Source organism: Rutidosis leptorrhynchoides, chromosome 3, assembly GCF_046630445.1.
Source record: "Rutidosis leptorrhynchoides isolate AG116_Rl617_1_P2 chromosome 3, CSIRO_AGI_Rlap_v1, whole genome shotgun sequence".
In the NCBI taxonomy this organism is placed as follows: Eukaryota; Viridiplantae; Streptophyta; class Magnoliopsida; order Asterales; family Asteraceae; genus Rutidosis; species Rutidosis leptorrhynchoides.
Genome location: NC_092335.1, coordinates 34,747,677 through 34,771,677, shown reverse-complemented (window position 1 = coordinate 34,771,677; position 24,001 = coordinate 34,747,677). Strand labels below are relative to the sequence as shown.

The 24,001-nt window shown below is 32.8% G+C and overlaps 1 protein-coding gene across 1 annotated transcript; it reads left to right on the top strand.

Annotated features, from left to right (window-relative positions):
* Positions 1-16,939: 16,939 nt before the first annotated feature.
* On the top strand, positions 16,940-18,133 carry LOC139899857 (uncharacterized). Its single transcript, XM_071882686.1, has 2 exons — positions 16,940-17,026; positions 17,486-18,133. The coding sequence occupies exons 1-2, from the start codon at positions 16,940-16,942 to the stop codon at positions 18,131-18,133; spliced, it is 735 nt and encodes a 244-aa protein (XP_071738787.1).
* The last annotated feature ends 5,868 nt before the right edge of the window (positions 18,134-24,001 follow it).

Below are 24,001 nucleotides of genomic sequence, written 5' to 3'. Positions count from 1 at the left end.
AATTAAATTGGCAAGCCTTTTCACTGTAAACTTCCCTGAAGATGCAAGCAACCATGCCCATGCATCACTCTTGTACCGATCAACCGAAATACTTGCACAGATGTTTGATAATTCAACCAAAGTTGACCCGGTTCTACCCGTAGGGGTGCGAACCCAGTCCCAAACAAGACGCTGCCTGAGACGACCCGTCCCAATCCATAAAGACGAATACAATAACATATGGATACATCGCTAGGTATTTGACCTCTATATGATACATTTTACAAACATTGCATTCGTTTGAAAAGACAAACTTTCATTACATCGAAAGTTGATAGGTATGCATACCATTTCATAATATATCTAGACTAATAATGACTTAATCTATCATTTACTAAATAATAATCTTTATTGAACTCAACGACATGAATGCAACGTCTTTTAAAATATGCCATGAATGACTCCAAGTAATATCTCTAACATGAGCAAATGCACAGCGGAAGATTTCTTTCAAACCTGAGAATAAACATGCTTTCAAGTGTCAACCAAATTGTTGGTGAGTTCATTAGTTTAACATAAATAATCATTTCCATCATTTTAATAGACCACAAGATTTTCATTTTCAGTTCTCATAAATATACGTCCCATGCATAAAGACAAAAATATCATTCATATGGGTTGAACACCTGGTAACCGACATTAACAAGATGCATATAAGAATATCCCCTATCATTCCGAGAAATCCTTCGGACATAATAAAAACGAATTCGAAGTACTAAAGCATCCGGTACTTTGGATGTGGTTCGTTAGGCCCAATAGATCTATCTTTCGGATTCGCGTCAATTAGTAGACTGGTTTACTAATTCTTAGGTTACCAAGTAAAAGGGGCATATTCGGCTTCGATCATTCAACCATATAATGTAGTTTCGATTACTTGTGTCTATTTCGTAAAATAGTTATAAAAGCAGCGCATGTATTCTCAGTCCCAAAAATATATATTGCAAAAGCATTTAAAAAGGGAGTAATGAAACTCACCATAATGTATTTTGTAGTAAAAATACATATAATGATATTTAACAACTGAACAATGCAGGGTTGACCTCGGATTCACGAACCTATATCATTTGTATATTTATTAATATACATAATTGAAATCAAATGAGTTTATATATATAACTTATTAATGATGTAATTTTATATTAATAATATATTTATATTTCATATATTCCTTTTATATAATAAAAAAATATTTTGTTATATTATATGTGTTAAATATATATATTTATGTATTTATTCGTTTATCCAAATTGTAGTTCTAATTATACTAAATTAATATTAGTAGTGACAAAAAATAATGATAATAATATTATTAATATACTTATGTTAATGATAATAGTTATACTATTTTTAAAATGATAATAATACTAATTTTTATGAAAGTACTATTAAATTATATTAAATTTTTATTATATTCATAATAACAATAATAACAACAACAACAATAATAATAATAATAATTTTGATATCATGACTTAATTATAATCATCTTCACCTATATATATATATATATATATATATATATATATATATATATATATATATATATATATATATATATATATATATATATATATATATATATATATATATATATATATATATTATCTTTAATCGTACACGTACTTATAATTATATTTCTCTAGTGTATTTACCTTAACTAAATTCATGGCCTTACTCATAATCTTATTCATCTTTTTATTTCCTAATATTAACTACTTCTTTCATCATAATATTATTTGCTAGTGATAATAATAATAATAATAATAATAATAATAATAATAATACTTATTGATAATATTATTAATAACAATAATGATAATAATAATTGTAATTATAATCATGATAGTAATATTAAATAATAACTAATACTTATATTAATACAATAACAATAACAATAATATCAATACTAGTAATAATAACAATAATAATAATGATAATAACATTTATAATAATCATGATAATTATTAATAATAATAGAAATAAAATTTAAGAATATATACCCTTTCAAATGTTTTTCCAAAAAGAAATGCCTGCAACGAGGCTCGAACCCACGACCTCCCGCTCACCCGCAAATGCACAAGACCACTCATCCGTTTCATTCACATCTGATTCTATTTTCATAACTAAAAATATAACCCGTCTGTCTAACTGTTTATCTCCCCTTCTTCTTCGATTTCCATAAGACCATGGAATATCAACAATCATAACAACTAATATATGGTTTCGTGAAGACTTGTAAATAAACAGAACAACCATAAAATGGTGAAAAAAAAAACAAAGAAAGGAATTAAGCAGCAGCACTCGTTTGAAGATGAAGAACACCACGAAATTAAACTTGAAACTTAGGGAGTTTTATAGATCGGTTCCTTCACAAAATATTTTCTAAATCACTTCTATAAACTATTGGATTCATCAATTTATCAAAAAATAAAAACACGAATTCGAATTTCATGAAGAACACACCTTTGACTTTTTATTTCAAATATTTTGACTGCCAAATTCGAATTCAATTTGGGAAATTAAAGGCCGAAATTTCACAGATAGATTGAGTAACAGATTCCTAACACAATCTCATTATTAGATTTTAAGATTTGACCGAATTTGGATTTTTGATGAAAGGATAGTGCGTACAGGGGTACCAGACTTGTGTTCATCTTAAATTTTTTTGGGTGTTGATTCCTTTAACAGACGTGAATACATAATATAAATATATGATATTAATGCTTGAAATCGAATAATTGAAATAACAAATTTGATTTGATCGAGTTTTTGTTTTGAACTGGTGATGGTGGCGATAGAAGGGTTCACGAGAAGAACAGATGGAAGGAAAAAAAAATATAGAACTGATAGTGAAATAAAAGTACGCGTAATATCATTTTATATATATATCAGTATTTTTTTATAGCCGTAATTATCTGTTATATATTGTCTATTATATACTTATACATATCTACTATAACTGTAATTATTTATTTAGCTGTTGTTCATATCTGTATATATTTATATCTATTTTTATAAAGTAAATAATCAATATTAATAATAAATGTATATAAGTAATAATAATAATTCTAATTAATAAGAATTATATTTATATTACTTATTATTAATTATAGAATACTATTTATAATAATAATAATAGAAATACTTATAATAATAATAAAAGTGAATATAATAATAATATAATGATATTAGTATTAATATAATAATACTAAAAGTAATAAAATTATAACAACTATATTTTAACTTGTACTTAATATTATACATTATTATTTATGTTATATTTACTAATTATATAATATATTTATTTGAGTGTTTTGGTCATTTACGTTCTTAAATCAAAGTCTCGCTATTTAACCAATTATATTTGAATCCAAAACGTTTTATATCTAGTTAAATATTATATTTAATCATTATATATATATATATATATATATATATATATATACCTTCATTTAAAATATAAATTATATATAATTGAAATAATTATTTAATATAATATTTAGTTTTTCAAATAATAATTATATTTCAAAATGTAATTTAAGATCGTTTACATAATTGAAAAATATTATATCATAAAACGTTTATGTTTTAAAACTTAATTTAATATAATTCCTTTATGCGCCAACGTTTATTTTAATTTCCTTAAGCTTTCTAAATAAAATATCTTAATATCGATCGAATCAAATAACAAGTGTTACTATCGTTTACTTAATTAATTTGAAATCATAAATATCTAATATACATAAACACGTTTTAAATACACCTCGCAAGTTATCAACCAATATACGTTATTTGAAAATAATCAAATTTTGAAAATAATCAAATAATCAAAGACATTTTAAATAATCAAATTCTATTATATCGGAAAATGTTTTCGCACGTTTGAAAATAGATCAATCAAGTATTGTGAAATTCAATTCTCCACTAATCTATGTCTAATCTTCAATAATAACACTTTTGTTCTTACATGTACATCACTTTACTAAATTTCCGAATACCGTCAAAAAGAAACGGTTTCTCAAATCAACGTGGGCCTCTTAACGGAGACTCGTAACCATACAATGTATCTGATAAATCAATCATTTGATATTATCTTTTAATCTTGTTGATAACTATAATAAACTTATATTGAAACAAAATACGTTTATGTAAAGTATTATATATCTAATACTTTGTTATCGTTTTCAATTAACAAATATATATTATGTATACATATCTATATACACATAAATGTTCGTGAATCGTCAGGCATGGTCAAGGGGTATTTGATTACATGAATATAGTTTCAAAACTTTCGAGACTCAACAATATAGATTTTGCTTATCGTGTCAGAAACATATATAGATTAAAGTTTAAATTTGGTTAAAAATTTCCGGGTCATCACACTGCCCTGATTCATCTACACGAACCCGATCCATTACACTACAATTTTTGTTGTTTTCCAGCCTGAATAACCTCGGATACAGCTCGCAAAAGTTGAAATTTCCAGCCCACTGATCGGACCAGAAACTGGTATTCGCCCCGTTGCCTATGACCCGTTTGAAGGAATTCCTGAAATTGATGCTCCACTCGTAATGATAGTACCTGCGTAAATAATATTGGCCCAGGTGCTTGAAGATGAGCATTGACGTGAATCAATCCCCATTTCCAAACCACCACAAGGACCGTAAATGCTACGAACAATTTTGACCCATAAAGAGTTGGTTTCGGTTTTGAACCTCCACCACCATTTACCCAAAAGAGCAAGATTTTTACATTTTAAAGACCCAATATTTAACCCCCCATTTTGGTAAGAAGAAATAACCGAGTTCCATTTCACCCATGAAATTTTGGACTCGGTTCCCGACCCGCCCCAAAAGAAATTTCGTCTCACACTCTCAATATATTTAATCACACAAGGCGGGGCACGAAACAACGAGAAGTAATACAATGGAAGGCTATTTAGAATCGATTTAATAAGGACAACTCTTTCCCCGAAAGATATCGATCGCATTCTCCAATCCGAAAGCCTACTTTTAATTTTTTCGATCACCGGCATCCAATCTTTTAATTTATTCATTCGAGCACCAATAGGTAACCCGAGGTAGATAAAATGAAGCTTACCTACTTGACAACCAATACGAGCCGCTACCACATTTACCTCATTTTCTCCAACCCTAATACCATAAATACAACTTTCTTGGAAGTTGACTTTTAAACCCGATGCTAACTCAAAACATTTCAAAAGATTTCGAAGACTAAAGGCGTTAGAACTACTCCATTCTCCGGGAAAGACAGTGGCATCCGCATATTGGAGATGCGAGACCAAAACTTTATCACGACCAATTTCCACTCCCTTAAAAAGACCATTAACCGTGGCCGCTTTTGCAAGAATATTTAGTCCTTCCGCGACAAGGATAAACGAAAAAGGAGAGAGCGGATCTCCATGCCTAACAACACGAGATAAGGTGTAACATCTTGAATTCGGGCCTAGGTGAAATTTACCGTTTTGCCCGTTAAGAGTTTAAAGTGTATTTTAATGAAATATTTATTTATTAAATATCTATGTAATTTTATTAGTCCGTTGGGTCTGCTTTATGACCAGGGTCCCGAAACAGGTTTTATTATTTATTTCAGACATTGTTTGGATTACTGAATCGAATACGAAAAATATCTTTTAACAGATTAATACCCGTGTATTATCTTGAGTGGGATTTAATACCTTTTGTGACTAAAAATAGAAAGGCACCCTAGTTTTATTTGCCACTGTATTCGTTCTTCCCCTCCCCTTGGTCCCAATCGATAAAACACACACATACATGAAACCCTAAACTTTCTAAAGTGATTAAGATGTTGAAGTAAAATTGCAAACTTAAAGTGGGGAATTTCTTTCCCTCTTCCTCTCTTTTTCTGTCACGAACCCATCACCCTTACCATGAAACCCTACCTTTTTAATTATGAAGATGATGATGAAAATTAGAAGTTCCATTCATGGTTTCTTGCATCTCCAACCTCTAGCAACAAGGTATGTTCTTCTAATTTGTGATTACTCCATTTTAATTTAGGGTTTATACTAGAAATAATAAAAATAAAATATAAATTGCAATTTATACTTAAATTGGGTGTTTTTGGATGATTTGGTTTTTATAATTCGAATTCTAGCATTGTTCTAAGATCAAGGACGAGTGTATATCATTATTTTGATGTTTTAATTATGTTGTTAGTGTTCTTGACAAAAAAAAAAAAAAAAGTGAAAATGGGTAATTATGAACTTGAATCTTGAAATTTATATGTGGTTTAGCTTATTGTATGTTTCCTTGATGATCTAAACATGTTAGTGTATTTTTGTATACCCGTAATTTGCAAAAAATACAGCCCGAAAATCAAATTGCGAAGACGAAACCGAGTGGGGCAGCAGCTCACGCTGCTGCTACTGTTTTCAGCTGCTGCTGCAGCGTTTTTGCTGCTGTTTCTGGCGGCTGACCGCGGCTGCCGGCTGCAGCTGGCGGCCAGCGGTGGTGGTTGTCTTTTTTCGGTTCATATGTCGATTTGTGGACCCGTTTGGACCCTGACCCATCCGTGTAAATTTATGTTCAATAGTTATGCCATTTAGTTTTGACTAAAGTGTTGGAGTATTTAAAAGAAGAAAATATAAACGGGTTTATGTTTTGGGTGCATATAGATGTTTAACTCGACCCATTAGTATGGTTGTGCAAATTTAAGTTGTTAGTTCGCCCATTTGAACCCGTGACCCATTTGTGGATTAGATTTGGGTCTTTAAATTGTATAAGTGTGATTATGGCATGTAGTGAACTCTGTGTGTCGATTGTGACTCAACCATTTTGCCATGACTTATTGGATGAATTTAATATAAAGTGTATGTTTAAGTTGTTCTCGTTTGTACCTCGTGACCCAATTGTAGTTTGACTTGGATTTTTAAATAGTTTAGTGTGATCAATTGTATGTATGTGTCAATTATAGTGTACTTTATGTAATTGGTAAGACCCGCTCATTTAGACATAGCGTGTACTTATGGGCATAGTATATATATAGGTATTTATGAGAGTATATGTGTATGCCTATATGTATTATCGATCCATTCGTTATAATATTTCATGCATTGTTATAACGACTTGAATATATATATATATATATATATATATATATATACATACATATATATATGATGTCATGTATGAGATAACATGTATCGCCTGTATTGTGTTAAGTGATTATGATATTATAGTAAAGTTAGTAAGTGAAATACGATTTACTAACTTGTGCGTATTGTTTTTAGGTGACAAAGTGAAAGTGAAGACTCAGTAACATCAGATCACCGAGTTGTGCTGGTATCGGTGAGTGGGATTATCTTTATGGATGTGATTATACAGTGACAAGTATAGTGATCCGTGCCATGCTTAATTAGACTGTGTAATGAGTCTGTGACCAGTGCAGTGACTATATGTGATTATGTGCGTACCCAGTGAACGTCGAGGTGTTTTGTGCGACGTAAGAGGTCAATGCTATTTACCTTGTGTATTTAGGGTGATAGTATTGGGTCCAAGTGTTACTGATTAGTGGTATAGTGTGAATGACGAGTGCGTCACGTCTGGAAGACTATACCAGTGACTCAGTAGTGTGGACTATCGGTATATTCCAGCTTGATCAGCTATGGGTTGACGGTCCTCTTGTGTATGGCTTTAAGTGATTAGTGACCAGTGCCTATAAGCGGTGCTTAATGCTTGTAGTGATGTCCACCTAGATATTGCCATTCACTTAGCGTTATGCTAATTCCCCCAAAGTGTTTTGCCCTGCAGGTGTGTATTAGCAGCTTTTGGTGGGTTTTGCGGGGCAGCTGAAGATGTTTGACACAGTGCATAACTATGATGTTTTGTAAAAAAACAATATACTTAGATGGCTTGTAGTAATAACGTAACACCAGTGATTTTGTATAATATGACTTTATGTGTGGTTAATATATGTATATAACTCCCGCTGTGTATTTAAAAAAAAGCAGGGTGTTAAATAAGGAGAATTCATTTGTCGGTGAACCGTTAACAAGAACGGAAATAGAAGCGGAACATAAACAAGAGAGAATCCATTTACGCCATCTACACCCGAACCCCATACATTTCATGACTTCCATGAGAAAATCCCAATTGAGACAATTAAAAGCCTTTTCAAAATCCACGTTAAAATTAATCCCTTTTTGTTTTAAGAAACTCAACACATTCATTTACAACAAACGCACCATCTAAAATGAAACGACTTTGATAAAAGCACTTTGCTCCGAACCAATCAAGGATGGGATAACTTTTCTTAACCGATTGGACAAAATTTTTGCAATTATTTATAATAACTAGCGATGAGGCTTATCGGCCGGTAGTCACTAAGACACAAAGGATCATTCGTTTTAGGAACAAGTGTGACAAACGATGCATTACATCCCTTCGATAATTCCGAATTAGACCAAAACCGACGAACCACACTAATTACCTCCACTTTGATTACATCCCAATAGTTCTTGAAGAACCTCATATTAAAACCGTTCAGACCGGGCGCCTTTGTACTACCACAATCAAATATAGCATCATGAATGTCCCTTTCTTCAAAAGGATCTTCAAGTCGGTTTGCTTCATCCAGTGAAATAGATGGATAATTAAGATCTTCAAGGCTAGATCGCTTAATATCCGGTTCAAAGAAAAGATTCTTAAAGTGATTAAAAGTTGCATTTTTAATGATTGGAGGATCGTCCTCCCAAACCCCATTAATTGTTAACCCCCGAATGTTACTTTTATTATTTCTCCTTTTAATGATAGAATGAAAGAATTTTGAGTTTTCGTCCCCTTCTAGAACCCACTTCACCCTAGCCTTTTGTTTCAACATTTTTGTTTTAGTTTCCTCCTTTTGCAACCACAGTTTACGTACTCCTTGCCAATTCTGAATTTCTGGATCAGAAAGCTGACCCAATTCAGCTCGTGATTCAAAACCGAGAGCAGCCTGCTTGAGGTTATCAATTTCAGAATCAAGTTGACTAAAGTTGTTTTTTGCCCACACCTTTAACACTTCTTTTACCTTTTTCATCTTGTTCCGCAACACACAATCCAATCTATTACCCGCCACTTCTATATTCCACGCATTTGCAATGACTTGATCAATGCCATCCTCGTCTAACCAAGCATTAAAAATTTTAAATGGCTTCTGGCCATAATTTTTTTCATCATCTTTCAACACGATTGGACAATGGTCCGAGTTTTTCCTATCCAAAGCCGTGGCTATGAGGTTTTGCCATAAACCATAAAACTTAGCACACACTAGGAACCGATCTAATTTGCTAAACTTCTGTAGTGACCCGAACTTTTCCATGATTATATATTAAATGAAAACTATATTGGCATGATTAAATGTTTCCAACATGTTAAGCAATCAAACTTGTTAAGACTTGATTAATTGAAATGAGTTTCATGTAGACAATTGACCACCCAAGTTGACCGGCGATTCACGAACGTTAAAAACTTGTAAAAACTACATGATGATATATATATGGATATACATGGTTAACATGAGATTATGATAAGTAAGTATCTTACTAAGTGTATTAACAATGAGTGATATACATAAAAATGAGATTATTGAATTAAGAAACTCGAAACGATATATATAACGATTATCGTTATAACAACGTCTTAATAAATACATATGAATCATATTAAGATATAGGTACACTATGTTTAACATGATAAAATGATAATTAAGTATATCATTAAGTGTGTTAACAATGAACTACATATGTAAAAACAAGACTACTAACTTAAGGATTTCGAAACGAGACATATATGTAACGATCATCGTTGTAACGACATTTTAATGTATATATATCATATTAAGATATATTCATACATCATAATATCATTATAATGTAATAATTTAACATCTCATTAGATATAATAAACAATGGGTTAACAACATTAAATGAGATCGTTAACTTAAAGGTTTCAAAAGTAACAACACTTACATGTAACGACTAACAATGACTTAACGACTCAGTTAAAATGTATATACATGTAGTGTATTAAGATGTATTTGTACACTTATGAAAGACTTCAAGACACATATCAAAGTACTTCTACATAACAAAAATGCTTACAATTACATCCTCATTCATTTTCATCAACAATTCTACTCGTATGCACCCGTATTCGTACTCGTACAATACACAGCTTCTAGATGTATATACTATTGGTATATACACTTCAATGATCAGCTCCTTAGCAGCCCATGTGAGTCATTAAACATGTGGGAACCATCATTTGGCAACTAGCATGAAATATCTCACAAAATTACAAAAAATATTATAAATCATTCATGAATTATTTACATGAAAACAAACTTACACATCCTTTATATCTAATCCATATACCAACGACCAAAAACACCTACAAACACTTTCATTCTTCAATTTTCTTCATCTAATTGATCTCTCTCAAGTTCTATCTTCAAGTTCTAAGTGTTCTTCATAAATTCTATAAGTTCTAGTTTCAAAAAATCAAGAATACTCTCAAGTTTACAAGTCTACTTCCAAGTTTTCTAATCCATTTCAAGTGATCATCCAATCTCAAGAAATCTTTCTTATTTACAGTAAGATATCTTTCTAATTCAAGGTAATACTCATATTCAAACTTTGGTTCAATTTCTAAAACTATAACAATCTTATTTCGAGTGATAATCTTACTTGAACTTGTTTTCGTGTCATGATTCTACTTCAAGAACTTTCAAGCCATCCAAGAATCCTTTGAAGCTAGATCAATTTTTGTCACTTCCAGTAGGTTTACCTACTAAACTTGAGGTAGTAATTATGTTCATAACATCATTCGATTCATATATATAAAACTATCTTATTCGAAGATTTGAACATGTAATCACTAGAACATAGTTTAGTTAATTCTAAACTTGTTCGTAAATAAAGTTAATCTTTCTAACTTGACTTTTAAAATAAACTAAACAAATGTTCTATATCTATATGATATGCTAACTTAATGATTTAAAACCTGGAAACACGAAAAATACCGTAAAACCGGACATACGCCGTTGTAGTAACACCGCGGGCTGTTTTGGGTTTGATAATTAAAGACTATGATAAACTTTGATTTAAAAGTTGTTCTTCTGGGAAAATTATTTTTCTTATGAACATGAAACTTTATCCAAAAATCATGGTTAAACTCAAAGTGGAAGTATGTTTTTCAAAATGGTCATCAAGATGTCGTTCTTTCGACGGAAATGACTACCTCTTTAAAAAATGACTTGTAACCTGTATTTCTGACTATAAACTTATAATTTTTCTTTTTAGTTTCATAAATTTTAGTTCATTATGAAACCATAGCAACTTGAATCACTCAAAACGGATTTGAAACGAATAAATGACGGGTAAAATAAAATTGGATAAATTTGTTAGTTTTAGCTATGAAAATTTTGTAACAAATCTAGACTAAACATATCCTAACTAATTTATATTGTATTATACATATTATCTAATCTTGGGATACCATAGACACGTATACAATGTTTTGACATATCATATCGACCCATCTATATATATATTTCGGAACAACCATAGACACTCTATATGCAGTAATGTTTGAGTTAGCTATACAGGATTGCGGTTGATTCCAAAATAATATATATACTTTGAGTTATGATCAAGCCTGAGACTTGTATACACTGGGTCGTGGATTGATTCAAGATAATATATATTGATTTATTTCAGTACATCTAACTGTGGACAACTAGTTGTAAGTTACTAACGAGGACTGCTAACTTAACAAACTTAAATCATAAAAACGAAATAAAAAATGTTGTGAATATATTTAAATCATACTTTAATATATATGTACATATTTGTTATAGGTTCGTGAATCGACCAGTGGCCAAGTCTTATTTCCAACGAAGGAAAAATCTGTGAAAGTGAGTTATAGTCCCACTTTTAAAATCTAATATTTTTGGGATGAGAATACATGCAGCTTTATAAATGTTTTACAAAATAGACACAAGTATGCGAAACTACATTCTATGGTTGGATTATTAAACCGAATATTGCCCCTTCAAGTCTGGTAGCCTAAGAATTAGGGAAATGACCCCTAATTGACGCGAATCCTAAAGATAGATCTATGGGCCTAACAAACCCCATTCTGGAATTTGAAATGCTTTAATACTTTGATTTATATGGTGATTGCGATTGTCAATTTACGACATACTTGCGAGTATGCGGAGAATATTCTATATGCATTATGTTAATGTCGGTTACCAGGTGTTCATCATAGAATGATTTTTATACACTTGCGAGTGTAAGATTATTGAATAAATGAAATCTTGTGGTCTATTATATTAATTTGATAATATATAGGTTAAACCTATAACTCACCAACATTTTTTGTTGAAGTTTTAAGCATGTTTATTTTCAGGTGATTATTAAGAGCTTCCGCTGTTGCATACTAAAATAAGGACAAGATTTGGAGTCCATGATTGTATGATATTGTGTAAAAACTGCATTCAAGAAACTTATTTCGATGTAATATATTTTTATTGTAAACCATTATGTAATGGTCGTGTGTAAACGGTATATTTTAGATTATCATTATTTGATAATCTACGTAATGTTTTTTAAAAAAAAAAAAAAAACCTTTATCGATAAAATAAAGGTTATGGTTGTTTTAAAAATGAATGCAGTCTTTGAAAAACGTCTCATATAGAGGTCAAAACCTCGCGACGAAATCAATTAATATGGAACGTTTATAATCAATATGAACGGGACATTTCAACTTCAACCCGTCATCGCTTACCCTTGTAAATATTCTTCTGCCAAGAGGAATTTCTATTAGACTACAATTCGATATGAAATCATTAAACCAAACAGCCCGATGACTAATATATTCACAGTTAAGTCTCTCAGATTCATCTCTAACCTCATTAAAATCACCGCATAATAACCACGCATCCTCATTATTGTTTTGTACTAAACTAGAGAGTGAATTCCATAATTTCTGTTTGTTGAGGTCATCATGGGGCTCGTAAACATTCAGGATATTAATCTTAGCACCTGTACGTTTCCAAGTCCCACCGATTCCAATGACACAATCACAGAAAATAGTGTTTTCCGCCTCGAATTCGGATGTATCCCAGATAAGTAATTGGCCTCCTGATTTACCAATCATCGCCCTTTGAATGAAATCACAATAATACGAACCCCGTAAGTTGCAGACCCATCGAAAATCAACATTATGTAACTTTGTTTCCTGGATGGCCAAAAAGTTTGGCTTTTCTTTACCCACTAGATTTTGCACCCAATCAAACTTGTTTTCCTTACTACCAATTTTAAAACTTCTAATATTGAAAGAAATTATCTTCATAGTTAATCTGAAAAAACGAAAAGGGGGTGCAGTATAACAGAAAAAAAGCTTACTGCTTGGAGGGCCGCGCCTTCCACTTGAGGCCCAATTTGGTTCCATACTCCTTGACAATGGCGGAATCATTTGAATTAAAAGAAATCTCTTGCGAATTGGTTACCCTTCCAGGTTCAAATGAATCCTTAGAACTGGAAGAACTCACACCACAAGAAGTACACCTAGACCTTAGAGGTTGATCTTCCGGTTTCAATTTCCTAGCCGAAGTTTTTACGTTTAGCATTCGAGATGAGATTTTCCATTTCGTAACCCAGACCAACAACAATCTCGCTTCTTCTGATCCGTCATTTTTTTTTCCCTTAATCGCAAATTTTCCACCAATTTTGTGTTTAGTACCATGTACAACTTAGACTGATTTCTTTTTTCCAGAATTGACAACACGGTTTACTTCATTATACTGTTTAGGCCCGTTACCAGAGATAGGCCCATCATCTGTGTTACACCCTTCACCATTTTGGACCACAGAAGGCCCAATAACATCTACATTTTGAAAATCCTTGAATGACTTTAATGGACTATCTCGCTTGGTCAAGATACCACTTGGCCCATTAGGTTTTGATGGACCACTCGATGGACAAACTTGGTCCACCTCGTTTACCTCTTCAGGCCCATCATGATGGGTCTCATGTTGGGCTACTTCGGGCCCAGACTCCTTGTTTGGATCATTCTCGTCAGTTGTAATGTTTACGTTAGTATCAATCTTGGGAACTGGTGAGCCGCTCGAACAGTTAGGGTTTTCATTATTGTCCCTACAGTTTTTTTCTCCAACGTAATCATCATCAATAGCTTCTCGAAAGATGTGCTTAATCCCAATGCACCCAGACTCCTCATCTTCGTGGGGGCACTTCTCCTTTGTCCGATTCTTTTCCGATGATCTGAATTTAGAACACCCACCATCTGGACCCAAATCTTCATGTTTATTTCTTACCATATTCGACTTTTCTAGAACCAACTCTTCGTCGTAATCTGAATCTGAGAATGAATCATCAATAAAATCATCGTCATCATCTTCTTTGTTGTTAAATGTATCATCGACAAAATCTTTGTCATGTGGGGACTCATCTTCATCTGTGACTACATCTTCCATTGAACCAACTCCAAAACTTGAAAGATAATTTCGATTTTCTTTAACATTAACAGAAAAAATACCTTGTTTACACTCCACCAACATTTTACCTTCAATATCTTTTTGTTCGGATGTATGAATAAGAACACTGCCAAGTGCTAGGTTTTGGTTACCTTGTAAAAAAGTACAGTTATCGGTTTCCAACACCTGACCCCAGCAACTAGCAATGGACTTAAACGTATTTAGGTTCCATGAGACTACAGGGACACCACTAACTTCAATCCATGCTAACCTAGATGACTGTAAATGTGGAAACTGAAGAACCTCAACTTTACCACACCATTTATGAATCAAATGTTCCTTGCAGTTGAACACCCTCTTTGCTTCGACTGAAGAGTTGAACACCCAAAGAACACATAACCCCCTAGATATTTGATTTCACAATTCCTCATACCTTCTGCAACACTTAATTCATGAATTATAGGGATGATTTTCCAGTCATAGACTTCACCTTTGATAGACCTATTCATGAGATGCATATTGTTTCCTTGATCTGTAATAGTAATTTTTCTTATATGGTTTTCTTCTCCAACGTTACTCTTTCTGGGAATTTTTTCACGTAAATCCCTTGATGATAGTCTATTTCGAAGATCCCCATTGTTACTCAATACTTCGATGTAGTTTCTTTCATCTCTGAAACCAAACCCTGTATTGCACCCCGGAGGAGCAAAACCACCATCAACAGGAATGTTATTATCCCATCGGCATGTATCTTTATCATTGTCACTGCCCCTTCTGTTGTATGCTTTGAATGCTTTGAAAACCCTAATCGGGTTCCCATCAAAAGTCACACTTTTTAGAGTATTAAGAAGGTGATGTTCATCGTTGATATTGCTAAAACGAACAAATGCAAACCGTTGTCCACTCCTCAATCTTTACCCAACAACATAAACATCCATTACATCACCCATCGGTTTGAAACACCGCCACACATCCGCCACACCCCGGGATTCCGGGAAGTTGAAGGACATGAAAGACGTCAATCGAGTTCCGAATAACCTTGTTAAACGATCTTGAAGCCCGCCGTTATAGTGATCTCGAGTTTGTTTCGTGCCTTCCCATTTGTTTTGGTTCTCTTTCCTCACACTCTCTCTCCTATTCTAAATGTGGTCCAAGTTTTGATCGTTTTGACATTTTCAATTTGCCAAACGACATTCAACACAAAGTTACAAAATCACCCCCTACATTATGATCCAATTTGCAATTTCTTCAGGGGTAAAACAAGTAAAATTATTATTTTATTAAATAACTTTAAACAAATTCCACCCAAATTTTTAGTGGGTCGTATCTTCCCTCTAGCCGCGAGTTAAACTTTTCTGACATCACCGTTCAACTTGAATTTTTTTTGCGAACACAACGCGACTAACTATATGCGAAACGGACTCTTTTTTAAAAGCGCTAACCATTTCGAGCTATTTTTCAAACATATATATACACACACATATAATAACCAACCCAAACTAACTACGGAGACATCATATCGATGGTTTCGTCCCCCTTTTTTTATGCGGTAATCCTGGCATTAAAAACGCGTAGGCCATTAGGTACATTATCCAAACACACCCGCATCAACGTGCTTTTAATTATGTATATACATAACGCTACGTTAAATATGAATATGCAACCCGAAATACCTCGCCGCACCGCGCTGGCCTATCTTATTAGTTATTGACAATTACGTGTCCAAATTGTTGATAAAATATATCATAATCAAATATCGTTATTATTATTAATTATTATTATTAATTTTCAATTTTAACTTTATTTGTTACAAGTAGAGATGCTAATAGATTGGCCACCAAGTTATCTTATGAAGCATACCACCCGAGTTCAATTTTTAGCTATGTCAAATTGTTCAAAAAGAAAGTGTGACTAGAGGGTGCGCATAATGTGCATACCATAATCAAATATTATTATTATTATTATTATTATTATTATTATTATTATTATTATTATTATTATTATTATTATTATTATTATTATTATTATTATTATTCAATTTGAACTTTATTTGTTACAAATAGAGATGATGCTAATAGATTGGATAACTCCATATCAATATTTATATTTATAGTCATTAAAATTGTCACCTATGTAAATAATCCTAACCATATTATTAATTCTATTTCATCTGTTTAAATCATATCCATTGTATTTAGTAGATATTCATTAGATAGTTAATTTCTTTAAAAAATTATTCCTATTAAAAATAAAATCACCAATAATTTTAACAAATAATATAAAATAGTATTATAAAATACATACACATTAAAGAGTAACTTTTGTCGTAAACTGGGCAAAATATGTTATAATGATAAATAAATATAGGTATTAACTAATGATATGTGTATTTGCTAACGATCAGAACGAGATCAGTCCCACCGGCGTCGGAGATCTCACGTGCCGCCAAGAGCAACCGTCGGAGGTAGGTTTTTTCCGGCCAATTTACAAGTTTTTCCGGCCAAAATCCGGCGAGTGAGCAATCACAGCCTTCTAACCTGCCTTAGGAGCATTTTTTCGCTTAGGAAAGTACCAATCCTAGATATTCGCCTCAACATCTCCGTCGACCGCCACCGCCGCCTACTATCGTAAATCAATCTTTCCGGCTGGTGACAATTATCTCTCTCTATATTTTTTCTGTTTACTGCTATTTGATTCCCTGCTAGTATATACTGCTTTTTTATACCAATATATTATTCATATATATTTTTATCACTGTAGCGTCCTTTTTGTATTTTATTTATTTTATTTAAACTATATTAGAATTAGAACATACATTTATATTTATCCATTTTTAGTTGTAAATATTATAAATTACAATATTTACGAATTTAGCAGATTCATTTTTGTTTTACTTGTACTTGGTCATCCTTTTGGGATATAGGATAATATTGATCCTACGCATACTTATGGTCACTTGAGGTCATGTCCTCCTAGTTTAGGGGTGGGTAGGCCTAGAGGGGTTAGAGGTGGTAGTAGGGTAACCACCCTTGGTAGGATTAGAGTGGGTAGTTGGAATATTGGAACCTTGACAGGCAAGAGGATTGAGCTTGTTGATACCTTCCTTAAGAGTAATGTCGACATAGTGTGTGTCCAAGAGACTAGATGGAAGGGTGAAGGGGCGGTAGAGATTAAGGACTATAAGTTGTGGTACTCGGGTTCTAGGGTAGCACGGAACGGGGTAGGTATCTTTTTAGGAAAATTACATAAGGATAACGTTGTTGACGTGAGTAGGTTTAGCGATAGGATTATGTCAGTTAGTTTAATTATTAAGGAGGACACTTACACGATCATTAGCGCATACGCACCTCATGGGGGTTTAGGTGAGGCAGAAAAGAAGAGGTTTTGGGAATTTTTAGATGAGGCAGTGAGGGGATGCCCAACTGAACATCGACTGATTATAGGAGGTGATCTGAATGGACACATAGGAGCGGAGACAGAAGGTTACGAGGGAGTCCATGAGGGCTTTGGGTTTGGTTCTAGAAATGAAGAAGGGCGCTCACTTCTTGATTTTGCCATTGCCCATGAGTGAGTTGTAGCGAACTCTTTCTTTAAGAAGAGGGATGCTCAGTTGGCCACTTTTTATAGCGCGGGTCGTAGCACCCAGATTGACTTCTTGCTTCTTTGTAAAGGGGAACTTAGGACATGTAGGGAATGTAAGGTCCTTACAGCCTTAACGTGCTCCTCCCAGCACAGATTGTTGGTCATGGACCTTTTCACTCGGGGAAGAGTTGGCAGGAAGGTTAGGGTTGTACAACCTAAAATCCTTTGGAAGAACCTTTATGGAGCGAATGCAGAGACTTTTAGAGAGACTGTTGCTGATAGATTGAGTGTAGAAGGGGATATTGACCCTACCGATGCAGACCAGATCTAGAACCGCATGGCGTCCACTATTAGAGATGTGGCAAAAGAGACCTTAGGGGTGGCAATAGGGACATCGAGAGCCCATAGGAGTATAAGAGAATCGTGGTGGCTTAGTGACAAGGTCCAAGCTAAAGTCGCATTAAAGCAAGCGAGGTTTAGGGAGCTCATTACTTTTGGAGAAGGGACACCTGTAGAGAGAACCAGGGTAGAAGAAAGATATAAAGAAGCTAAAAGAGAAACAAAAAAGGCTGTAGCAATTGCAAAAGACAAAGCATATGAGGATTTATATAGGAAACTAGACTCCAAAGAGGGAGCTATGTAGTGACCTGAACTTTTCCATGTTTATATATATTAAATAAAATTGATATTTACATGATTAAGTGTTTCCAACATGTTAAGCAATCAAACTTGTTAAGACTTGATTAATTGAAATAGGTTTCATATAGACAATTGACCACCCAAGTTGACCGGTGATTCACGAACGTTAAAACCTGTAAAAACTATATGATGTCATATATATGGATATATATATAGTTAACATGATATTATGATAAGTAAACATATCATTAAGTATATTAACAATGAACTACATATGTAAAAACAAGACTACTAACTTAAGGATTTCGAAACGAGGCATATATGTAACGATTATCGTTGTAACGACATTTAAATGTATATATATCATATTAAGATATATTAATACATAATAATATCATGATAATGTAATAATTTAACATCTCTTTAGATATAATAAACAATGGGTTAACAATATTTAACAAGATCGTTAACCTAAAGGTTTCAAAACAACACTTACATGTAACGACTAACGATGACTTAACGACTCAGTTAAAATGTATATACATGTAGTGTTTTAATATGTATTCATACACTTTTGAAAGACTTCAAGACACTTATCAAAGTACTTCTACTTAACAAAAATAAATACAATTACATCCTCATTCATTTTCATCAACAATTTTACTCGTATACACCCGTATTCGTACTCGTACAATATACAGTTTCTATATGTATGTACTATTAGTATATACACTCCAATGATTAGCTCTTAGCAGCCCATGTAAGTTACCTAACCATGTGGGAAATATCATTTGGCAACTAGCATGAATGATTACACAAAATTACAAACTAATGGAGCCTATATGGAGACACCATACTTCACGTGAATGAACACACACACAAACACTTTCATTTTGCAACTTACATGCATCAAACTACTCTCTCTCAAGTGTTCTTCCATTTTTCTAAGTGTTCTTCATCATCTTCATTAAAATCTAGCTCAATCTAGTTCATGAATCCCTACATAAACCAAGTTATAAAACAACTACTCAAGAACACACCAACAACACTTTCAAGTTTGCTAGCTTACTTCCAATCTTGCAAATCCACTTTGAGTGATCATCCAACCTCAAGAAATCTTTCTTATTTACAGTAAGATATCTTTCTAATATAAGGTAATACTCATATTCAAACTTTGATTCAATTTCTATAACTTTAACAATCTTATTTCGAGTGGAAATCTTACTTGAACTTGTTTTCATGTCATGATTTTACTTCAAGAACTTTCAAGCCATCCAAGGATCCTTTGAAGCTAGATCTATTTTTTCTCATTTACAGTAGGTTTATCCACAAAATCTGAGGTAGTAATGATGTTCATAACATCATTCGATTCATATATATAAAACTACCTTATTCGAAGGCTTAAACTTATAATCACTAGAACATAGTTTAGTTAATTCTAAACTTGTTCGCAAACAAAAGTTAATCCTTCTAACTTGACTTTTAAAATCAACTAAACACATGTTCTATATCTATATGATATGCTAACTTAATGATTTAAAACCTAAAAATACGAAAAACACTGTAAAATCGGATATACGCCGTCGTAGTAACACCGCGGGCTGTTTTGGGTTAGTTAATTAAAAACTATGATAAACTTTGATTTAAAAGTTGTTCTTCTGGGAAAATGAGTTTTCTTATGAACATGAAACTATATCCAAAAATCATGGTTAAACTCAAAGTGGAAGTATGTTTTCCAAAATGGTCATCTAGACGTCGTTCTTTCGACTAAAATGACTACCTTTAAAAAAATGACTTGTAACCTGTGTTTCTGACTATAAACTTATAATTTTTATGTTTATATTCATAAACTTAAGTTCAATATGAAACCATAGCAACTTGAATCACTCAAAACGGATTTAAAACGAAGAAGTTATGGGTAAAACAAGATTGGATAATTTTACTTGTTGTAGCTACATGAAAATTGGTAACAAATCTATATTAATCATATCCTAGCTAACTCATATTGTATTATACATGTATTCTATTATATTATGTAATCTTGGGATACCATAGACACGAATACAATGTTTTGACATATCATATCGACCCATCTATATATATATATTTCGGAACAACCATAGACACTCTATATGCAGTAATGTTGGAGTTAGCTATACAGGGTTGAGGTTGATTCCAAAATATTATATATACTTTGAGTTGTGATCTAGCCTGAGACTTGTATACACGAGGTCGTTGATTGATTCGAGTTAATATATATTGCTTTATTTCTGTACATCTAACTGTGGACAACTAGTTGTACGTTACTAACGAGGACAGCTGACTTAATAAACTTAAAACAGCAAAACGTATTAAAAATTTTGTAAATATATTTTGAACATACTTTGATATATATGTACATATTTGTTATAGGTTCGTGAATCAACCAGTGGCCAAGTCTTACTTCCCGACGAAGTAAAAATCTGTAAAAGTGAGTTATAGTCCCACTTTTAAAATCTACTCCCTCCGTCCCGGATTAATTGTCCAGTATTCCTTTTTGGGACGTCCCAGATTAATTGTCCACTTCCAAATATGGAAAGTAAATTTGATAATGTTTACAATATTGTCCCTAATGAATTAATTAAATTACAAAGGTGAGAGAGATTTCTAATTAATTAGTTGAGGGTAAAACAGTAAAGTAAGAAAAAAGTACAGAAAAAGTACAGTGTGATAATGACATTTCTTAAACTGTGTGTTTTTTGTCTGGGGACAGTTAATCTGGGACGGAGGGAGTAATATTTTGGGATGAGAATACATGCAATTTTATATATGTTTTACGAAATAGACACAAGTAAATAAAACTACATTATATGGGTGAATGATCGAAGCCGAATATGCTCATTTTTAGCTTGGTAGCCTAAGAATTTGGGAACAGACCCCCAAATTGACGTGAATCCTAAAGATAGATCTATCAGGCCCAACAAGCCCCATTCTGGAATTTGGAATGCTTTAGTACTTCAAAATTATCATGTCCGATGGGTGTCCCGGAATGATGGGGATATTCTATATGCATCTTGTTAATGTCGGTTACCAGGTGTTCACCATATGAATGATTTTTATCTCTATGTATGGGATGTGTATTGAAATATGAAATCTTGTGGTCTATTATTACGATTGATAAATATATAGGTTAAACCTATAACTCACCAACATTTTTGTTAACGTTTAAAGCATGTTTATTCTCAGGTGATTATTAAGAGTTTTCGCTGTTGCATGCTAAAATATGGACAAGATTTGGTGTCAGCATGTTTGTATAATATTGTTTAAAACTGCATTCGAGATTTATTTTGTTGTAACATATTAATATTGTACACCAATATGTATTGGTAGTGTGTAAGTGTGATATTTTTATATTATCATTTCTGGATAATCTAGGTGGTGTCCTTTTAACCTTGTCGATAAAATAAAGGTTATGGTTTGTTTTTAAAAACGAATGCAGTGTTTGAAAAACGTCTCATATAGAGGTCAAAACCTTGCAACGAAATCAATTAATATGGAATGCTTATAATCAATATGAACGGGACATTTCAGTTGGTATCCGAGCATTGGTCTTAGAGAACCAGAAATTTGCATTAGTGTGTCTTATCGAGTTTGTTAGGATACATTAGTGAGTCTGGACTTCGACCGAGTTTTCTTTAAAAACGATTGCTTAACACTTTTGTTGGAAACTATATATTATTAACATGTAAATATTATGTGATATATTAACCTCTTAATGTGTTTGTTATTGTGTGATAGATGTCTACCACTAGTACAAATCCCATTGACTCGCCTAATAATAATGAAGAGTCGAATATATTTTGGGAAGATTCACAAATTCCCGAAGAAGAACCGGAAGAGGAGGAACCGGAAGAGGAGGAACCGGAAGAGGAAGAACCGGAAGAAGAAGAGGTTTCGGAGGAAGAAATATTGATACCTACAGTAAATCGATTAAATAAAAGAAAAATCCTCAACCAACGGACCAAAGTCAAAAATGGTCAATGGTGTTTCCGCCAAGGAAGCAAAATATTGGGAAGATTACCAATTTTCCGTTGAATTGGAACCCGATGAGGATTCCGATGATGTTATAGAAATTACCTCGACCCAATTTAATAAAGCAAAAGAAAATAAAAAGGGAAAAGGTATAAAAATAGAGAAACCTGATTCCAACCCTGATGAACTTTATATGTATCAGCAACGTCCGTATTTCCTAAAATGTAACAATAACCCGGGAACCTCTAAACCACCTGGTTTTTCTAAACCATTGTGGAAAACGACGGCTCGTATTAGAGGAACACCATATATCCCTAGAAAATTAGGAAAACGAACCAAGTCCGAAGAAGATGAAACCAGTGATTCAGATTAGAGGGATGTAATCATGTTGTGTATTATACGTATTGTAGTGTGCTTGTACTTTTATGTTCTATGTAAAAATTGCTTGTATTGTTTGTTAATTATCTTTTACGAATCTAATCCTTGTCTATTTTACATTATAAAAACAAAATGGACGTTAATGGTAGACAACCGAATATTTTAGAAGACCTACCAGAGGATACGATTGTGGAAATCTTGTCTAGAGTCGGTCAGAATTCATCAGCACATTTAGTTTTGGCGAAATTAACTTGTCAAATATTTGAAAGACTTTCCAGAAATGCCTTAGTTTATAAAAGGCTTTTCTTTGATATGTGGGGTATATCACATTGGGGAGACCGTAAGTTACGCCGTGTTTTCTTTAAAGCGTTAAATGCGGGGAACCCAAATGCAATTTTACGCTATGGGTTAAGAACCTATTTTGACTCAACATATCCCAACATAGGATTTCGTGAGTTAGAAAGAGCTTCTAACATGCAACATAAAGAAGCATGTTATACTTATGGGTTAGTGATGTTCGCTTCTTACCAAAGTGAGAAAAAGAACATCGGATTACAACTTTTAAATAAAACCTTCCCACAAGTGAAGGATTCAGTAGTTGGAGTGAGAAACAAGGTTTTTAGATTATTACGGGGCTGTTGGACATTACGAAACCCTCGTCCTTTTGACGACATTACAACATGCTGCCTAGCCAATGGTCATAACGGTTACTTTCCACAAGACCAAGGATGGGAAGTCGTCTTAGTAAAACCAGAATGCATGACTTGTTTCTGGACTTATGAATTACGTTTCTTTATTTCTTTTGCTAAACAACTTGCGTATTAACTAG

Bases quoted from the DNA above. Each gene is read 5' to 3' on its own strand.
- LOC139899857 (XM_071882686.1), top strand. From the start codon at position 16,940: ATGATATGTGTATTTGCTAACGATCAGAACGAGATCAGTCCCACCGGC. The intron at 17,027-17,485 runs GTAGGTTTTTTC...TTTGGGATATAG, and splicing joins GCCAAGAGCAACCGTCGGAG to GATAATATTGATCCTACGCA.